Here is a 22,088-nt window from a genome sequence, read left to right on the forward strand (position 1 = left end):
TGCGGAACTTACTTTTAACATAAGGGTCCCCTTTTATATAAAAATGTAACTTTTTCGAAAGAAAGCAATTGCAAGATCTCCTCAAACATTTTCAGCTTGATGCACATTATCCTGCAGACTCTTCTCTTGACCTGTATAAAAAGAGAATGGATCTACTGTCTGAATTCAACCTATCAAAAACGTTATTAAAATTGCGGAACGCTTGGCTCTTGCCTTTCCGTGGTTTATTTTATGAAAATGGACCAGAACATTTGATTATAGACTGAAGCAGCTTATCAGCGGATGACTTTTAGAAATGGGTCAAACCATCTTGTAGGATGTAAACAAGCTCTCTTAGACCTTATATATCACCCTCTGACACAAGCTCCCATCTTTGAATCCAGTGTTAGCCAGTAAGCTGGAAAGGCCTTTGCAAATGTATAGAGGCTATTATTTCCATACTTTTCTATCTTCAATTTCTTTTGTCTGTCTAAGCCAGGCTTTTTACATATCTGGACATCAAGATAACCCGCATTATATCTTCTAATTTTTAGTAAAACTTCGCCAAAATTAGTTTTAGTTCCTCAGCTCTCCCCCTAAAGCCTGAAAGACTCTGAAGAATTTGACCTCAATTATATTTCTCAAAACATTGTCAAACTAATATCTGGTGTTCTTCAGACAGGACATTCAATAAGATCTTCAGCTAACTAAGTTTTAAAAAAGAACAAACAGTATGATGCTGCAGTAAGCCTGCAGCCGCATTAGTCATGCTTCTTCTCCATTTGAAGTTATGTCAAAACAGAATGACAATGACTGAAAAGCCTTGCTGCCTTGCAGTTAAAAAGATAGTGGGTTCACTCCGGGCAACACGACAGATTGAGAACAGATAACAGATAACAACCTGCAAAGATCAGCTGCACTGCAGGTTAACCAGCTGAATAATGCTGAGTGGGGACAAACTAAATGGTCTTATCAAAATTAAAGCTTTTCTAATTCAGGTTAATGTAATGATTTCCGCTTAGGATGAGGGGATAAAAAAGAAAAGTGAAATGCTGTTATCACAATTAGAAAAAAAAAGTATCCACGGTTGATTCTGTTTACTTTATTTCAGTACATGTTACTCATACAAAATAATCTGTACAAAGGCTAAAATAGGTCATATTTTTGCATAGAAGGAACAGTGATGCAAAACAAAAAGCCAGGATGAAATGGCACAATAAACTCAACTCACTATCACACATGGGTCTGAAAACAATTAGGTAAAAAAAGGGATAAAGCTTCATAGAAAAATACTCTGCAGCTCTCTCTGTGCTGTAGAAACAAATTGGAGATGGTTCGTACTTTCATCATCTTCCTTTGTACTTTGAAAAAACTAACTCTGCTCCACTGGCTGACTACCATTAGCTCATCTCAGCGTCTTTAGGACAACAGTCCCATCAGGTTTTGTTATTGTATAAAAAGAGGCCGTTTTAAGGCCACAATGCTACTATTTCTTTTAATACACCATGGAATCTGATGTGACACTGTTTCACATTGCTCTTCATACCAAGTCCTGTCTTTAAATCGCCCCAAAATACAGTCTCAAACACTTTTGAAATGCTGCCTGAATAATTGACAGCGACATAAAAAAGGGAACACATTAGGAGCATCGAGTCATTAAACATGAAAGGCAAATGAGCGTACTGTTTCGCGAGATTTTGTGACACTCTTTCCTTTATTTAAAAAATAGTTGATTTAGAGAATAAAGAGAAGGTAGTGCACCACCTAGTATAGATATTTCAGAGTGCTTTCACATGTAGCAGAAAACTCCACAGGACAAGCTGGCAGGTATCAGATAGTGCCACCCAGCAGAACACAACATCAAACACACCATTTCCACAGCATACATTTCCACTACTCAGATATTCAGCTCTAGCACGGGGAGGAAGGATTAGGAGGAGATTACAGAAATAATATGTCGAAGTGGCAAAACAATAAATAAAACTGTTTCTATGTTTCAAAATTCTTCACAGCAGACAAAACCCAATTACTGCTTGTGCATTCTTCCTTTACCAGCTCTGTGGCTTACTGGGAGTGCTTCCATGGATAAGAGGGAATACTTTATACTCCATCCAAAAAAAGGAAAACAGACAGAAAACTGTCTTACATAAAATATGAAAACCATACCGTACACAAATTGACATCAAATTGACATTGCTCCTGCACTTCAGAGGCAGAAATGATATGAAACATGAAATTGATAACATATGAGTGGAAAATATGTCTGTTGATGAGCAAAAAAGAGCATGGGTTGTTAGGCAATTCACAATGGCAATTTAACTGTCAATGTAAATGTGATTACAAGTGTCAGAGTTAAAGTATAACAGTAAATTACATCAGTTGTAAAATTAGCATATTTACATCCAGGGCTAAAATACAGAGCTGATATACCGTAGTGACATGGGCTCTGTGTTGTACAGTGTCATCTAATATATCATGCTCTAGAAATACAAAATAGGTCTTACACTGGCAGTTTAAAGACATACTGCAGATTATACCAGCACGTCTAAATTTAATTAAACTAGGTCTTATTACAGAAAAGCCCTGCGACAAGCGTGCAGTACATCTTTTGTGGTCTTCAAACCCAATGCTAAATGCCAAATTTCCCCTCTTCATCAATTCTCACTTAATTGCTCTAACTGCCTGTAGCGATGTTAAGACAGAAAGGGTTTTTTTTTGCACCTTGTAGAGGAACATCGCACAGACTAATCCTCTACGAAACAAATGCTTAATGGTGTCATGTTCTTACAATGAGCGACGACGAACCTCTGTCATGAATGAACAAAAATAATAATAATAATAATAAAAGCCATTTAAAATGGCCAGCAACAGAAAAAGTCAACAGTATATTTGTATAAAAACAGACATTTAAACAGTGACAACCAATGTACAAAAAATTACATCATTAAACAGCTTCTGTTAAAACGGCATTCATCCCTGTACTCTAAAAACATGAAGGAACATTTTCTTTGACAAAAACGATGACATGTAGTCGACAGCGGCAGAGCTGTAAGGGAGTTTAGTTCACACGGAGGAGAAAATGTCAGAATGTCAGCGTAGTCAGATCAGTCAGGGGGTTGGGGGGTTGGGGGGTTGGGCAAGAGTTACCGGCTGGCTCTCTGAAGTATGACGTCATATTTGGAGACAGACACTGTATTTGTTTTATCTCCTATCTTCTCTAAAACCGTTTTTTGGACACTTTTCCCACCCGATGTGTTTCTTTTGAACTTCTTGGCTGCAGTTAGGCTAGGGTTACAATGCACTCTGATTTACACAACTTGATATAGCTATTTTATCCTATACCCCCTGCAGGGTGTAGGATGCAGCTGCCTCCAGGAGTCTAAAGCGCACAGCTGTATTTCCACAGTGTCAATACAGCCAGTTACTGTATATGTAGTGTCTGCAGAGCTAGGCAGTAAATAAGGGATGTGCAGAGAGTTTGTGGAGGCAGCCAAGCAGAGGAGATGTGACCACTCGTGCCTGCGCTGTACATCAGCAGCTGTCATGTTCCCCCGTGGACACAACAAGAAGAGCTGAAGCATATGGGGGATGGCAGTGAATCACAGCCAGCAGGGTCGCTGCACATGGCGGCCCAAATATGTTGCCTTCTGATGCACAAACCTTCTACCGAAACTATGTCTTTCAGATTAAGTCATTATCAAAACAATAAAGAAGGACCTGTTCAGAAGGACTTCAGGTGATGCGCTTGGGGCATACAGGCTGCTCAACTAGAATAACCGTTGGTTGGTAATGCTGTGTCACCTGTTAGCTCATGTAGCAGCGATGCATGGTTTCGAGGTTTCGAGGCTTTATCCAAAGCAACAACAGTTACAATTGATACTGCAGTCACATGTGGTCCCAATGATTCCCCTACTCAATTTCAAACAGCAGCAAACAAATGATCACTCTTATTTTCGGATATTTCCAGTTTTAACAATTCGGTCTTATTTTTGTAGAACTGCTTGTGTAGAGACCTGGGAAGTGTGATGGGATAAAAACAAAATAAAACGTAGTCTGGTTCTAGGCCTCTTGAATGGCTGCCAACATCTAAGACTTTACAACATTTTGGGTTGTTTGTGGAAGAGAGGTCTTCCTGTGCAAGAGCCTAAAAAGGCTGTGTCCGAACAGAACACTCCCTGCTGGATATATTGTGCATATTTTAATAATCAGTATCTGATTCCCAGTATGAAATATATGCCCCACAAAGTGCCCTCCAAAATTATTACACTGGGTTTAATCTAATTAGCCAACCCCAACATCTGCTCCCAAAAGTGTTTATGAGAATATGACAATGTCACATTAGCTAGACAAGTCACTCTTGAGTGAAGGCAACAAAACACCCCCTCCCATACAGGGAATGTCTAATATGAGTATATCCTGAACCTCGAGTCGTATCTGGGTCCATAGAGTGTGCGCACTAGCGTTTTTCTTAAGCCCCGCCTCTGATGCGAGCGTAATGGCACAATTTCGGTTTAGTGAAATGAATGGAGAGAGAAAATAGCTCTGGATTTGGCTTTGAGTGCATTTTACTAATTCAGGTTAATGTAATGAGGGCTGTAAAAGGGTTTACTTATTTTATTTTAAATATCCGCTGATTTACAGACATCTCTTTCCCAATGAAAGTCATTTGGAAAATGTATGTTTGGGCCCAATGACCCATGGACAGAAGTTCTAGTAACACCGTTTGGCCACAAAAAATATTTGCTTCCCATCCCCAACTCCTAAATTATCCAGATTTATTTTAAACGTAAAAACAAAAGTAAAATGATGACTTGAACTGTTGGTTCAACTTGCTGTACAAGGATGTAGTTTAGCGCTCAATTGCTGATTTTTGAATAAATTGGTAGCTAACTAACTAAAATGTTTAAATCCTGACTGCTTCTTGCCACATTGTTGAAATGGTTTTATAACTGATGGCAACCATTCATAACCAAATGAAGCCTAAAAACCTAAAATGATCCGTTAACAATTAAGTCTTTAACACCACCGCTTCTCTCATGCTCACAAAATGTTTGACGCCTAAAGCAGATGGAAGGGCCTTTTTTCTAAGTCACCGCAGGAGATCAAATATTTTCAGTCTTTAAGAAGCCAGCTGATGTTCAGGCCTCCTGCAGCGAATTAGCGGTAAACAGCCACATAGAGCATGTTGCAACACCTATCTTTCTTAGCTTTGATCCTCCTACACTCCCGCCATCCCCAACAGTGGCTGCAGGAAACAGAAGCTAACGTAAAATCAGGGAGGTTTTGAACCAAAGTATCTGCATGATGAGTTGGAATGTCAGCAGAGAAATTGTGTGTGTACGTATGGAGCATAGAGTTCATTGCATGTGGGGAGAAAAATGGAGGCAGTGGGGAATTTGACAGCCAAAGAGAAAGGGAGAGTGAGGAGGGCAGAGGAAATGGATGAAAACGCAAAAAATATAGAAGAGAAGGTCTCTAGCCGCCTGCTCTAACACAATTGATGGTAGCAGGGAGACAACATGTCTGCTCCACTTCTGCCCCTCGTGCCCTTGATTTGCTAGGTGTTTCTATGTGCCATTTTTTTTCTCCTCTGCAGCTTGGACAATGTAATAAAACTCATTCCTTGCCTCACACACACACATTTCTATGTGTGTATTCTCCAAGGGGAAACTAAATCACCCAGATCTATACACTTGACAGTCCCGGAGGAGCCCTAATAAACAGTCATTTTACACCATTTGTATCGTCTCATAGGAAACGTGAATACTTTCTGTGTGGCAGTGTAAAATGTGTGTGTTCGCAGTAAAATGTGTGCATTACAATGTATTATTCAGGGCATACTGTAGAAGTTGGTGCATAAGTAACCCCCTGATGATTTCACACGCTTACACAACTTTCATCAATCAAGCTCCATTTACCCAAACTCTCTATAACCGAAGGAAAAAAATATGAATCTTGGGTAACATTAAACATCGTCCACACATGTCTATGCCCCTCCACAGCAGCGTCACGTCAAACCAAACCCCACACTCATACATCAGAGAACTCATTGCACTGATCTTTTCCACACTTACATTCCACAGGAGCATCCATGACGTACAACAAAAAAAAAAAGGAACGAAAACGGGAGACATTTTGACATTTCGACAACTAAGTTAAATCAGTAAAGTAGAAAACTAGCATGCCATGTTGGAACTTTTTTCTAATTTACAAGTGAAAACGGGGCTTGACTTTTATCAACATGAGGAAACTCCACAAAGGACGAGGGTATCAACAGTTTCATATGTTGTCTTTGCCACGGAGTGGGGCGTTCGGGCATTAGTAAAGTCTTCATTGTCTCAAAGTCTGTCCTTCCTTCCAGCAAATTGTTAGTCCAAGCAAAAAAAACAACAACAATAAAATATGAAAAGTACTCAAGAGGAGTGACAACCAATGGGATTCTCTTCCTTGCCAAACATAGGTGTCCTTTCTCCTCCAGTTGTGTTTCTCTTTGGCAAAATGGATGGTGAGGAGAACGGAGAGGGGACACAGCTGGAATCTGTACAGAAGGTCTCGTAAGGAGGGGGGCAAAGAATGCTCTAAAGAGGTTGTAAAGTGAGGGGGGGCAGGGGTGTTTAATTCAGAGTCTTATCCCATCAGGCAGTGGGGCTCTTCTCCATTGGGTGCCTTCCCCGAAGGCTAAGCATCGTACTTCTTCCCTGTTCTGTGGATGTGGTGGAAGAGCGTCATGGAGAACGCCATGCCCAGGAGCTGTGGATGAGAGGAGAAGAAGATATTGAATTTGTGTCTGCATGTACATATATGTGTGTGTACGTGTATATATATGTCTCTGTGTGCTCTTTTTGATGTTGTTGCCTTTGGCCGCATTGAGTTTAGATGCACTATAAATCCTGTGGTGGAGTACAGGCACATGTTTCGTTCACTCTCTTCTCCCCCCTTCAAACGAGAGCTCTGGAATCTTTGTGATGGAGAAAATGTAAAGCATGCACAAGCATTAAGTCAATGAAGTAAATTGAGATGCCACTGAATCAAAGTACCCAGCTATCTCTTTGAAGTTTCCATTACCCCTGATACTTCTACATCAAACACAGTCACAAGGCTGATCCCAAAACCATTATCTGGCAAAGTTGAGATGGCAGGGAAACGGCAGGAGTACTGTTTGGTGCATAGTCTCTGCTAAAAAGGCAACGTCGACCTTCTGCAAACAGAATCCATTGGGGATTCCTACGGCATGTGATTAGCTAACGACTAAACTAAAGGAAGAGAATCAGCAGCTTTCCCAGAAAGCTGCTGATTCTCCTCCTTTAGTTTCAGTCAAAGCCTAAATTGAAGGGCTGCTTCATAGGAAATGCTACCTTAAGCCGCTGCCAATCAAAACCGTATGAAGTAAACATCCAGCTTACAGGGAGTTTGGACCAATGGAAAACAAACCCAATTATTTACATGTGGCTCATCTGTGCAGCTCCAACATCCACTGAGGAGTTTTTGCAGTCTGCTTCACTCAGTCTGAGTGAGACAGCATGACATTCGCTCCTGCAGGACTCTTCAAAAGCTCCATCACCCGCCCCTGCTAAATATTTAGCTACAGTACGGGGCAGATTTCTAAAACCATTGTGGATGAAGATATACAGTACATATAGGCTTTTACCAAACTCTGTCATATAGGCTGCTGGGCTTAATCATTCATGAGCCAGGTACCTTGCCTCTGGCTATTATGTAACATTGCAGACATGGGCATTAGCTTTTCATGATGTTCATCTCCATGATGTCCTCCAACTTGTGTTCGGGGCTGCAAATCTGACAGCTAAAGGTTTGCTCTTGAGCTCTCCCACGTCTCACCGGTCTCAGTATGAGGAGAGTGAGAGAGTGTGTGTGTGTGTATGTGTGTGTGTGTGTGTATGTGTGTGTGTGTGTGTGTGTGTGTATGTGTGTGTTCGTACAGAGAGGATGAGGCATCATTCAAATGAGTGTTAACCTAATCGTAGTTGTGGGATTAAATTCTGTGTGAAGACCAGAGCCAATATTTGTCTGCATGTGCTTAATGTATGTGCAAATTGGTGTGTGTGTCTGCTGGAGAATTAATAGACATAGAAGAGAAAGTGTCAGAAAGAAAGAAGAAAGTCTGTGAGTGTGTGAGCAGGAAAAAGGAGTGTGAACTTCCCATGAAGGCAGAGAGGTCTGAAGTTTGCTGATAGACTGTGTATAATGTTACATTTTGTGGGTATGTTCTTAAACAGAAGCTCAAGAACGTAATTAAGGAATAATTGTGAAGATTTTCACAAAACAGAACACAGATTTTACATCGAAGACGCCTTGCTCTGAATGAATGATCCATTCAAAGATTAGACAACTCAAGTGTCAGGGCAGGGAAAATAAACAGGAGGACATCTTGAAAGCATGACAATGAAAAAGGAAAGGCAAAGTGCAGGGGATGATGCATTGCAAAAGCATGAATTTAAAGTTCAGTCCACAATTTTCAGTCTGTGCACACACTTTAAAATATTCAACCCTACTTTTTGGAGAAAGATTTATGAAGTTGGCTGAAACGGTAATTCTGAAATGCTGCAAGGACAAATGGAAGCAGACTTCACAAATAAATCATGTGTACACAAAGCATGAGACTTAAGCGTCACTCAAGCAGACAAAAACATGTGTGCATAAAACTACTTAGATTACAGTTGCCTTTCAAAATTGATCTAAGGACGCCTTGGAGATCAACTCCTTATGGTGACATTACTAAACTTTTCCGACGTTTTTGCCTATTGCTCCACATTTCATTTTCATTTTCTATCCAATTTTGTTTTGTTTTGTTTCTGCTGTCATATTGTTTAAGCTAGCACCAGTGACATAATGCTGTCAAGTTAGAATAAAGGATGAACTGTAGTGAGTGAATTTGAGCCATGGTAAGAGAAGTGCACATGTGCTGTATAATGACAATAACTACAGTGAAAGCCTGAGGCTACACACTTAGGCAAGGACACAACATGAGAGGCAACCCCTGAGCTAAGGGGAATATTAACTTACTTGATTGTTATCACGTTGTGCATTCATCTTTTGCAATAGTTAAAAGGCAGTGCAGATTTTCTGGAAATTTGGTAAAAGCTTTGAATGAACGTTTGAGAATTGAGCATTAAATTACATTTGGGAATATTGCTTTAAATGTTACAAGGACAACAGGTAAAAGTCCAACAAACAAGAGAGAGTTTGTATTTCTATTTGTATGATATAGAGATAGAACTGAATGTGTGAAATATAAAAATTGCAAGGCAAAATATAGCCAATAATGTAATGTAGATGGGAGAAAAGTTTACATGCACCTGGGGAATAAATGTAGAACCGATTACTTCTGTTAAAAAGGATGTATAAAGTGTGAAATCATTGACTTAAGGCAGCGCAAACTGAAGAAAAGACCTGTACGCCATCAATGCATCTATCCATCTTTGGGTTAGAGGCCATCCCAGTTTACATTACCCTGCTAGTCATATAGACGGACAGCTTCCAGGTGGCTGTTTGTGGATCCGAACCCAAGACAAGATGTTTCAACTACAACTCAAACTTCACACTTCTCCCACAGCTTTATTTCTCCATTTCATAAAATAGCAGTGACTAAAGAAAAGAAGGTGACAGACTGGAGGAAGATTACAGAAACTAGAGTTCCTTATGTTTTCTGAAATCAGTCAGAGTCTAAGTTGTCACACAAACTGTCGCACAGACACTTTCTTTACACACAGTGTTGTCGCATTTGATAGCGAGCTAATGTCTGTACAGTTACTTTTGCAGTCTGAACCAAATAAGCACAAAATATACAACATTCCAGGAGTCACATTTTTTGCATACACAGGGGGAAAGTAAACTTTGCTTTGTTCACTTAGCAGACACTTTTAGGACAAAACCTCTAAGTAAGTGGAGAATGTGCTGCAAAGGCAGTGAAAAGCTCACCCTACAAGTAGAGATGTATACTGGATAAAACAGATTTTAGGACAATAAAAGAAATGATATCTTAGAAGGAATATTTATCACTCTTCCCTACTATACCTTTAATCTGTGACTCTATACCTGCTCCTCCATATTCAGTATCTATGTCCTATCCTCTAATGGCTCCTCATACCAGTCTCCAGCCGGGCATGGCACAAAGCCAGGTAGCTTTGATTCTCTCAGACAAGACCAGAATGCAGAAGACAGGGACTTAAATAGTTCAAGATGTATGGGTGCATAGAATTCCCCCTGAGCAAAGACCTCATAACTCTCAGTAGAAGATGGTGGCACAAAGGCCACTGGATGAACAATTTTCTCTTTTTTTTTTCAAACATGAGGTTACCATACAGACAGAGACAAACAAATGCAACCAGATGCAAAGAAGAAAATAGGGAGAGAATAAATGGAAGTGAAGCTAAACCAAACAGAAGAGAAAATAACTACCTGCACGACCAAGATGACCATGCCTATGGTTCCCAGCAGGTGCTTGTTATCATCCAGCCATTCTTCCACTTTCTCGAAACAGCCCTGAAATGGAATAAAGCTTGTTAAAAATACCACTCAAGAAATATGCATTTCCAGCGTGGCAGAGGAATCATGTCACCTCAATTTCCCTCGGGATAAATAAAGCTTCTTGAATCTTGAATCTTGAATGCAGCCTGTTGGGTAACCTAGAAAAACCCGACCACCCAAATACATTTCTGTCACATAAAATGTATCTCTTACATATGAGATACACCCTCGGATGAATGAACTACCAGGTGAGGTGTTAAAACTGGTGAATTACCCATGAGGGATGACTTTTATATGCAGACTTATTACTACTTAAAAATACACCAACCCGGGTTCATTCGCAGTTCACTATAACAAGGAGGTGGGGTGAAGGACTTAATGTTAGGTTCAGCTGCAAAGTGGTGCCCTTTCTCGAGTGTGGGTGCTGAGGCAGCATGTACGTCTTAACTGTATAGTGTGTGGCCATCTCCTCTGGGCAGGATTACACACAAGCTCTTAGTTCTGTGCTTTCCGAATGGGGCAGCTCAATGTCTGCCTGCTCTCACTTTGGCAATTATATTACACTTTTTAATCCCCTAATTTGGACCTGCTAACAAACCAAATGCCAAACCAATGGGAGATTAGACTTGTAATGGGGGGAGATTGGTGAACAATGTGCAAGAAGCTGTTTAGAAGAAAAAAAAGGGCCTGTTCTCTCATGCATAATGGAAACAAATCCAATGAGAGAAGAATAAAGCAGAAAGACAAGAAGTATTCTACTTTAGATACACAGAGGGTTGTAAAAAGATTTATGAGTTTCATGTTCTCTGTCAAATGGATGCGGCTGATGATTCCCGGTTGTGACATTAATGGACAGATTATGACTCAATGGGCCCCCGGACGCAAACATGTACAAGGTTTCCAGACCAATTGGGCACAAAACCACTATTAATATTAGGTTGGTTTATTTCTCTTTGTGGATCATTTGTGTGTCCTTATGGTTTTTTCAAATCCCTTTGTGGTTGTTTCAAGGGTCTTTGATGTTGCTTTGTGTCTTTGAGTAGTCATGAAGCATCACGTTGTAGTCATTTTGTTTCTCTTTGTAGTCCTTTTAAATCTTTTTGCAGTTAGTGTGAGTCTCTGTGTAGTTGTTTAATTGACTTTACGACAAGAAATGTTTACAGTCATATCAAACAGAAGCTCTGCCTCAGGGGCCCCAAAACCAGTTGGGCCCATCTGCCCAAGAAGGCCAGTTCACCAATAGTACCATAGTTTTATCCAGAGAATTAATCTGTGGATTTTTCAAACATTATACAGAGTAGGTACTTCAGCAGAATCTCTTAATTGTTAGAGGTGAATTCTGTATGTTCAGTATCATGCGGTATAGATATCACAAAAAAACCTTTAGGCAATATTGTAAATCAGAGCATATGGTAACTCACCCTGTTCCAGAACATGTTTGTGGAGTTTTGCCCACAGTTCTGGTAATGCTCCTGGCAGCAGCGGTCAGGAACCACCTTCTCCTTCAGGGCCTCGTGCCAGTCGCTGTATGCTATCACACCGCAGCACTTCCACTGTGAACGCCACACACGAAAATGAGTTAATGCTGCCAGACCGTGGGGACCTCAAACTAACTTTAATGCCAAACATTTTGTAATTATTCGCTCTGCTTAAGAGGACTGCAATAATAGAGCAAAGCATACTTCAACAGCTAGTTTAGTCTTTTAGTGCTGCATTAAAACCAAAACCAAGCCAGGAAATACATTAGCTTGAATATTTGCATTTAGGTATTACCCTTAGTGTTACGACTGAACCTTCATGCTAATGTTTCTAATATGTAATGCACGGTAATGTGAGGTCTGCTTACCTCTGCCTGGATGATGTTCCAGGCATTTCGCAGGCCTATGTTGTTCTCTGAGTTGTAGAGAGCCAGACCATCCTTCAGATCTTGCTTTGCGTTCTCACTCACCTGGGGAAGAAAAACAGCAAAACCTCAGTTAGAGACCTTGGTTTGAAAGGTTTGTTTGAAGAAGTGTTAAACAAACTATGGCATTTATTATAGAATTGGATGAAGCAGCTAGCGTGTTTGTTTTTGGGGGCCTTCGTGTTAAATGTCTTTCTCACAGATGTATACAATAGTGATGGCAGCAAAGTGCTTCTAAGTGTTTTTCAAGTCATTATGGTGGATTCGTTCTTCATGAACACAATGACAAAAGTACAAAAGCAGGGTTTGACAGTTTCTAGAATGTGAAGAAAGAAAATAGCAGTGGATACCAACAAACCATTGGAAAACGACAGCAGCTCTGTGACAGGTAACCTTTTTCTTGCATCTAAAAATAACCCTGCTAGTGGGACTCGGACTTGTACTCGAGGACTTCCAGCTGAAACGTCATGTGTTGCTTCGCTAAACATACTTTGTTTCAACATGCCCTTCAGCAGCAAATCATTTTCCTCTTGACTGAACAGCAACAATATGCTAAGGGTTGTGTCATGTCTGATGGAGATTAATATCTCATTGGAAGTGTTAATGAGATACAAAATCAGAGCTTTAGTTCCCCTGCAGTTCGCTTTGCCTGTGGGGATTTGCTAACTGCCAGGACAGATTGAGAGGCTCTTCAGATACTTGGTAAATAGTACCGGAAAAATGACATGCATTGCCAAAACCTTTCTGTACATCTTCAGAAGTTATATTGCAATAACAAAAACTAATTTTGCTTTAATAGTTAAACCTTGAGGCCTCAGACTGGTTAAAAATCTGGTATAATAAGAGAAGCTGCATCACGGCTGTCACCGCCTGACACAACAAGCTGCTTTTAGCTTTTCTTTCATTTTCTTTACTCAGAGAGGGAGGACTGGTGTTCAGCTAGACATTGCTTAGATGCTGCTCAGTATATCCTGTGATTTAAGATAATCACAGAAGCAGCCTGGTATATGTCAGCCTATGTTTGACAACATATAAATGTTCTACAGCTATAATGTCACTTGACTAATTACCTGTTTATTTCTGCACTCTGTACACTAGACTGTAAATGAGAGACTTCCCAAACCTTTTGATCCAACAGGAAAATGATTAAGCTTCAAGTTAAGTGATTCAGCAACTTAAATGCTGGAAGATAAAAACCCTCAAACCCCTGTTTTCTCAGCTGAAAGGCACAAGAAAAGTAATTCTGAATTAAACATAAAACTCAAACAGATTTTAGATGAGTAATTAAAGTTTCCCTGGCATTAAAATGCTTAAGTAATCATCGATCATGCAAACCCATTTCAAATGTCTAAAAACTTTAAAATAAGATAAGTATCATTTAAAATCACATTCTTCTTTCTCGCTCGGTAACTTGTTGATGAAGAGGAGCATGATCTGCGTATTTCACCTCAGGCTGAAGGCCCTTCCACATCTGTTCTAGAGGAGGAAAATGAGATGAAGAGCAGCATCATAAATCTCTGCCTCATACTGTGTTTCTATTCTCTATTTTCTCCTCTCCACCCAAGCTATATGTGTTGCTCGCTCATTACTGGATCCTCACACTAACACAGTCACTAGAGAGCAAAGGAGGGCCCCCTCTACAATAAAAATCATCTTCCTAGTCGCCAATAAATCTTTGAATATCTTCTTTTTCATGTGTGGAAGTCTTTGTTACATTCTGAAATGAAACTTAATGATCTAGATTTACCGCTAACGAGAGGCAGACAAATGACTGCAGAGCAAAGAGGGATTTGATCATGCAACACTCTGACCCATTTTCTCCTTGCAAAAGGAACACATACAAACACACACATTCTTTGTTGTATTAGCCTATTTTCTCTGATGAGGAAAACTAACTTCTTGACTTAAGCTTAGGTTGCTGCTACTGGAAATACTTCACAAATAACCGTCTAACATCTAACTCCTGATAACTTTTCTATGAAAGTGGCCGCGGGGCATGAGTTCAATTCCTTTCAGTATGGCATATTGACCAAAACTTGAGACATGGCTCCTATTTCTCATTACATAGATAAGCTTGTGCGTTCCTCTGGGCAAACCAAGTTCCCGCTCAGCAATACAGGGCAGCACATTCATCACATACAGCTTAAGTGTTCAGCTCAGGAAGCCCGGTGAACGCAGAAAAGTCAAAAAAGGCAGAAAAACAGCCCACATGTACAGGTTGACAGGGCGGAGGATTGAATGGGCCTTCTATCCAAATTGGTCTTTTTTTCCTGTAATTTTGCACAAAAGCTGAGAACAGAGAGTGGGTGGTGGATTGTCTGATAAACACCTGCCTGCCTGTCACTTAGGACTCGTTAATCATTCAAAACCGCTAGCCAGAAATTACCAAATGGCAAGGTATTAAAGCTGTTCTTCATCTCAGTTTCTTTTTTCTTTTATAATTTAAGCAATACAATGATTTTAATTTTACCAACATCTCAAATGCATATTTTTGGGTTTTATCTCAGAGGCACAGACACATTAATAAATCCAGTGCAAAGACTCCCTGCTGTCACATTCGGGCCCAGATCCAGTGACATGTGAACACTCCAGGGAGCAGGTACACTGGGACTTGTCAGTGTGCAGACATGGATACTCCTTACACATTACTGGAGTGCACAGCCATTACTGGGCTGAATGCTTCCATTTAAAAAAAATGAAGGATCTGATGTTTTTGTTGGTGTTTAAATGTTGAATTTACACCTTCTATCCAATTTTCCTGTTGGTTTTTCTGTCAGTAAAGGTCACGTCTGTGTAGGTGACTAATTCTGCCATGGAGTTACAAGTGAAGAGGCATGTTATTCTATCCTGGAGTTTATTCTTTTGTATTTCTTTCTCATTAGTTTTGCCTCCAAGGATGACTTGCTAACAACTGGTGTCTCAGAAGGCAGTTTGAATTTCTCACAAAACACCAGGAAGCAATGCTTGTTTGCAGTAGGTGTTGTAATGTGTGTATGGAAGAGCAATTAGAGCATCATGAGAGTTTTATTCACTTTTACCCAACTGCTATTCATCACTTTGAGCAATTACAATCTGCAAATAATTTAACAGTGTTTAATTCAAAATGGAGCAAAGTCTCTGCAATACAATTTCACAAAATAAAAATAATACCAAAAGACTATCCAGGAGGTGTAGTAAACATATTACCACTCAGAGTAAAGAAGACTTAATGAAACTTGTGTGAAATGAGACAAATGGTACGTTTAGTATAACAAAAATGTAGCGAGATTCGTTTTAGTAGTCTGCCACTATTTTGCACGCTGAATGGAGCCAGCCATACAAAACTGAGGGAGAACCAAGGCATACTGTATATAGAAAATCATGACTAATAATACAAATAACACTGAAAAATGTCGTAATATTTAATCCTACAGTATCAGTTTGTTTGTTGGGGTCATTAGAGACACAGCAGACATTGCTGAAGTAATAGTAACAAAGGTTTTTAGATTTTTTACAAATCCAGCAGATACAAAAGAGTTGTATGATTTATTTTCTGTCGTGTGGCCGGCTATTTGGTGCATAAGTTTAGGATTAACCCTCCTGTGAGCTCTATATTATCCACTGTGTTCACCGGCTAGTTGCTTACTTATTTCAGGATGTAGTTTAGCTTAAAAATGTGCATTTCCATAAAAGCAACTAAGCTTTACAATCATGCCAATGGTACAGCTAGAAATAGGCATCAATCTTGTGAGTAAAGTTAAACAGAGAATTCCAGTCATTCAAATCTCCACTTTGCAAGACTACTCTTTTGCCGATTTTTATTCCCTATTTTTCTCACCTTTTCTCCTTGCTTTAATCTCACATTCAGTCTTTGAACATGAATCACTTTATGAAGTTGTGAAACGCTACATGTTTCGAAAAAAATTGTCACTTGTCACAATTCTGAGACCAGAGGGACTCTGTTTTGCTTATTTTCAGTGAGCTAAACAACAGTATTAAAAAAGTGTTACACTCCTAACCACATACTGAACTTCTAGTCCCAACCTTTGTTACATTCTTATCTTTTGAAGGATAAGCTTGTGTGAAACCACACCAACCTTCTTTTTTACACCAAATGTGTTACATTGAATTTAACGGTTCCTCTTTCCAAGATGTTCATTGCAATTAAACTCTATTTCGCAATAACTTTTGGGTTACATGTATATTGTCGGGACAAACTGGCTCTAATGATCACATCCTTCGACTCTCGAGGACCCTGAGATCAGAATCTAACAATATTTTACTTGCTCTCATTGCTCAACTGGACAAGTGCGTTAGCTAACTGCCCGGAAAGTGTAATAAATGATGTGGAGAGAAACAGCATAACAGCCAGAGGTCCCCAACACCACATCATTAAAAAGGATACTTAATTCCCTCAGTTGCTCTGCAAGCCTGTGCTGGGGAGCCTGAGGCCAGGGCACTCGACATAGCGAGGGGAAGACCTCACTGCTTCACTGTAATTGGTCTGGAAATAAATAAAGCTGGGCTAGGGAGTGAACACAATTTGTCCTGTAAATGAATGAAACAAATGACAAGACATGGGTGCTGCTTTGTTGGGTTGTTATTAAGAGAACTATGCCCCTTTCACACTAGCGATAAGATTCTGAAATCATCTTAACCTTACCTTAGGAGCTATTTGTGAGAATGCAAATTTCAGAATAATTTAGAACAGCCATAAAACAGATCCTGACAGCTCCTTTGTAGTAAGTGTAATGATAGAGCCAATGTGTGAATTGCGCCGGTGATTGTCCGGAGAGGTAGTAAGCAAATGGGCCTGTTCATGACAACGCCCTTGTTGTGAAACCGGAAGAAAACAAAAGGTGAAGAGGAAGGGTTATCTACTAAGACGCCAAGAACAATGTCTGACTAAAGCCACAACAAGATTTTGGAGCCTCTTTCTGTAAAGGCAGACCCTTAATGTATCCCAATGTAACCCTTCCTGCATTCTCTACAATATACCTAAACCAAATGCAGTATTTCCAATAAGTGACCTGATTCTCTGGATATTGCTAGAAATGTTTGACTCTCTTTAGCGTCCTGTGATTAACCTTAATCCCTGCTCCATGACTTTCTCTTGAATTTCTGGAGAAAATACAGGGACACCTCACCTCAGTTTTACCCCATTTGTTCTCCCTTTAGACAATAATGATATGTTCTTCCTCTCTAACACCTTCCGTCCCTAACACATTTATGTTCCTTTCCTTCCATGCCATAGATATCTCCCCTCCATTTGTCTCTCACCTGTATCAACCTCCACCTTTGCATTTTCCCCTTCTCCCTATAGCCCCATGCACGCGGTGCTTCCCATTTCTGTTTGCCGCTTTCTGCTTTCTAATTCTGAGCTAGAAAACCTTCACTGGTGTTCAGCTCGGCGTGTTTGGCTGGCAGAGGCAGTAACAATGAGGTCACTGCATTTAAGACGGATGGCTATAATCTGGTTTGTGGCCCAGCCATCTGCTGTAGTCAGCTGCTTGCTAACTGCAGGGCCTGTCTTTATTATACCACGGCCTCTACATGGCATTTAATCAGAGAGCTTAACACTACTGGGCTTTAGAGGCAAAGAGGGGGTACCTACACATACCTGGAGGAAAGACTGCCGGGGTGAAGGAGAAGAGAGCGAAATACTCCATTAAGAAGAAAGAGCAGAAGCTCTTAAATCGGATTAAACTGGTGGAAATGCAGAAATACGGAGGGGAAGAGGGTGTGAATAAATGAAAGATGTGAAAAAATGTGTTCCACAGGCAAACCCAGATACTATATGTTCCTTTCTTTCCCACATCTTGTCGACAGCTTGTCACCCGGAAGGATCAAAGTTTGCAGAGGCGTCACTCATCATTTAAAGATGACCTATTTGAAAGACTAAAATATCTGTTTTACGTGCCAAAACACATTCAAAAGCTGCCAACTACTTTGTGTCTTCCAGACTTGTTAATAAATGCCTTGTGATTAGAAGATCAAACAAGAGTGAATTAGTGATTCCTCTGATCACAGCCTGTAGCATAGGATGAGGAGAGCCTCACACAGCATACTATATCTCACCCGGGAGATGCGAGTCAAGAGGAGGGGGGAAAAAAAACAAGGTAATGTCTGAAGGCCATGTGTGACGGACACAGACTGTCCTTCAACCAATCTTGACATTCCTGAAATATAATGCAGTCTGAAAAATACTGACACACAATTTCCTGAAATTTGCAGGAAGTCTTATTCGGAGACAGTGTCAAAAAGCAGTCTCCCAATAACATACACAGTAATTTGCTTCAACTACTTTTTTTTTCAATGACATTTGAAGACCAATAAAGGGAAATATATTGGGATTGAGATGGTGGTTTCACATCCCATTAAATCTAAGCCAGGATAAACACTGTCATTTGGCAACATGGGGGAAACATAAAATATGGTTGCAATTCACTAGTGTGAATGAGGCAGTTCTACCCGACTAATGCCCTTTCCCGTACTAATGTAGACTCATTTGATTTGACATACTTGGCTATCTTTTCCCAACTTCACAGGCAATTGAAAACCGCTGCAGTGAAGTCAAGGGTGTCTCTATTTAAATTCCACATCAGGGTCTGGAGTTTATTTTTCATTTGTTTCAAAGTTAAGCCCGTAATATTTTGGAGATAAGGCAACAGACATATTTACTCCTGACATGATTTGCCTCTGAGACCTGATCTAAATCTGAGAATGGATTGGCTGCTAAATGTATTCCTTTATCTGACTGAGAGAGTAAGTTTGAGCAATAACCTCAGAGCAAATGAGCGGGAATTAGCTCGCACCCCACGGGCCGGGCGGCATCAAGATAATGTAAATAGACGGATCTATCTACGACGTGTCCTTGAAAACAGAAAGAGTACTTGAGTGCTATCCCCGCACAAGACCCTTGTCATGTTACGATTTAAACATTTGTCTGTTTGACGACATATGGAGAAGAATTTGTTTGTTCAAAGTCTCTACAGCTTCACATGTCGTCATCTGTTTTAACCACACAGGCACACACCTGACTCAAGCCCATGTTGGGGTCATGGGAAATGTGCTTGGGGCCAATTACAGGGAGCCAACTGGTAGGGATTTGGCTGCATTTTATGGCCTAACCTTTGACTGCAGGGTTAATGGCTGAGTGAAGATATTCAGACTCCTGCATGAGAAACAACCACAGAAAACAGAGTGAACCGAGATACCCGGAAGCAACTGGAGAAAGATGTGTTTATCACACTAACACCTTACATTACTTTGTGTAGTTGTGTGTGTGTTCGCTTGAAGACATGACTGTACCCCTGACAGCTGAGACATTGCATGTACATGTAGCGATATGCTGGTATGTATAAAGAATATGCTACAGAGTGACGAGCAACCATAACATACACTAGCTTTAACATCCAGAACATGGTAAACCAAATGAACTTACCTTATCTGAGTACACAAAGAACAGGATGAGCAATATCAGCTCTGCCAGGAGGATTATCAGCAGGACAATGAAGAACTGTCAGAGAGAGAGAGGGGGGCTTGATTAAAAAAATGCTTTGGCAGTAGTGTTGATCAACCTGGTAATACTGATTAAAACATGTTGAATATATATATCCGATATAGGCTCTGTGAGACAGGATTTGAAGTTCACACGCATTTTTCGATAGTCTCTGCTTGTGTGATAGATTGCGCTTTTTATTGATACTCTAGCTTCAAATGAAGTCAATTCAGGGTAAAGGCAGTTCTAAAAAATGCATAATGCTCTCTCAAGAGTGAGAAAAACACTCATGTATGGTTAACATGACACTATGTTAGCGTAGTTTAGCTAGCTAGTTTGACTTAGTCCACGTTAAAAATGATGGGCCTATCAGAACAGCTAAGTTTCACTAATTAACACTATATATCTTGTCTGCTAAATATATGCAGAGTGTAATAAAGAGACGTAATTTTGAGGATTAATTTGCTAGACTTGAGTCTCTGTTGGTTGCGTGATAATCTAACTGACAATAAAACTCCAGGTTATCTTCACCCTGCCAACAAATAGCCTTCCACTTAAACAAACAAGATGCAATGTTTTAATAAGTGAGCCCCTGGGGTGCTCCAGCTCTGGTGTTTGTGGTCAACTAATCTAACTGACTGGCAGCGGCAAGAAAGAAAATGAGCATGTTTTCAATATGTCAAACTATTTCTTTAAGGGTACAGCAAGTTTTCAGCTAGTGTGCAGGGAATGTGTGATCTTAAAACAAAGCATTTAAAACAAGATAATGAAAGACAGAAAATAGAGATTAAGAAAGAGGTGGGAGGAAAAAAGAGAATCTACTGTAAATGCTGGAGGAAATGTGAACGTGTGAGACGAGGGAAAGAAGGTTTAATAAACCCCCTGATGATTTTTTCCCCAACACAGCCTTGCATCTCATCTATTGTCCCTACTTGACTCCACTTCAGCTCAATATTTACAAAGCTCTTCTACACAGCATGCGATGAGGCTGTGCACAAACTCAGATTCTGGAACACCCAACTTATTCCAAACCCATTTAGAAAGAAGCGCGTAGACTATTATTTGTGTCGAGGCCCAAATGAACAACAGTTTGTTGTTAGTCGACTATCTGGGTTGCCAGTTCAGCGAATTGCTTCCTGTTGTCCCTTCACAGTTGGTCTGTCACATTTTACTGGCGCTGAAAGTTACAGGGACAGCTTTTGTTCACTAAATTGATGGTGCTTTGATGGCATCAAGTGAGAATGTGTGTGTATTTATTCACAGCTTTGTGTTAGTGTATGTTCAAATTTGCTACCATTCACACTTTTGAGGTTTTAGAGAGCTTCAGCCGGATATATCAGTGTTCTCTCTCCTACTTTTTTTATCGTTCAAATTTGTATCAGTAAACAGTTTTTGGCAGCGAAAAAGAGAGACTTAAAATGTACCGCAAAGGATGTCTAGCCTTTGAATATTGCTAATCCAGAGAGAGTTGTCTGCAGAGTATCTTCAGAGATAATGTGTCAAGGTAAATGCTCAGATGTGTTTGCTGCGGGAGATCTAAACCGACTCTGATGTTTCTGCATCCTGCACTCCCCCAACACACAAACCCAAGGGTGTTCTGAGCGGGACAGATGGACTGGGGGGGAAAAAAACAACAATGACTTGCAAACACCTTTGCATTAAGGAGTTATCGATGGTAAATGTGAAAAGCTGCCACACAGATGTGGAAAGAGACTTAATGAGAAACATTTCTTTTGTAATCTTTACTTCACGTCGCCCCCCCCCCCCGTACTCCGCTCTCTTCCTCTCGCTGCTTCACACCTGTTAGGCAGGTGGAGAAGCCATGTCGAACACTCAGGATTTGGTGGAGCTTTTGACTGATGCCGGAGCTTCAAGGGATTGAGCCGTTGTGATGTTAAGTACCCAGAGCCCCAACTCCACTTCTCATAAAAGTTTCCTTTTTGCTCTTTTTCGCAGTGCTAACTTCATTCTATTGGTTGAACTTTTGTAATTAACTTGCTCCAGATAAACACCAGTACAACTTGTGACAAAAGTGCAACGTTGAGACAGAGGAGTTTTTGTAAGGAATAATAGAACATCCCCAATATTGAGCACACACATATCAAGACCTTTCAGCGCGCTTTGTACATTTGGTAATTCAACCTTTTTGGTGACACAAAAGGCCTCTTGAGTGACATCTCTTTCTCTGGTATGTGTCCAGAGTCATTGGAATGACACAAATGCGTTGGTGTTCATTTG

General features: G+C 40.3%; 1 protein-coding gene across 4 annotated transcripts in view; it reads right to left on the reverse strand.

Annotated features, from left to right (window-relative positions):
* Window positions 1–1,066: 1,066 nt before the first annotated feature.
* Window positions 1,067–22,088, reverse strand: part of tspan9a (tetraspanin 9a) — a 189,167-nt gene continuing 168,145 nt past the window's right edge. For all 4 annotated transcript variants that reach the window (XM_063912443.1, XM_063912437.1, XM_063912453.1 and 1 more), the window contains 5 exons: window positions 19,794–19,868; window positions 12,314–12,415; window positions 11,889–12,020; window positions 10,399–10,482; window positions 1,067–6,729 (listed from right to left, as the gene is read on the reverse strand). In XM_063912443.1, coding sequence (XP_063768513.1) covers window positions 6,658–6,729; window positions 10,399–10,482; window positions 11,889–12,020; window positions 12,314–12,415; window positions 19,794–19,868 — 465 coding nt within the window. In that variant the 3' untranslated portion in view covers window positions 1,067–6,657. The remainder of the gene's footprint in view (window positions 6,730–10,398; window positions 10,483–11,888; window positions 12,021–12,313; window positions 12,416–19,793; window positions 19,869–22,088) is intronic.

This window comes from Eleginops maclovinus, chromosome 2 (assembly GCF_036324505.1).
Source record: "Eleginops maclovinus isolate JMC-PN-2008 ecotype Puerto Natales chromosome 2, JC_Emac_rtc_rv5, whole genome shotgun sequence".
NCBI classification, from domain to species: Eukaryota; Metazoa; Chordata; class Actinopteri; order Perciformes; family Eleginopidae; genus Eleginops; species Eleginops maclovinus.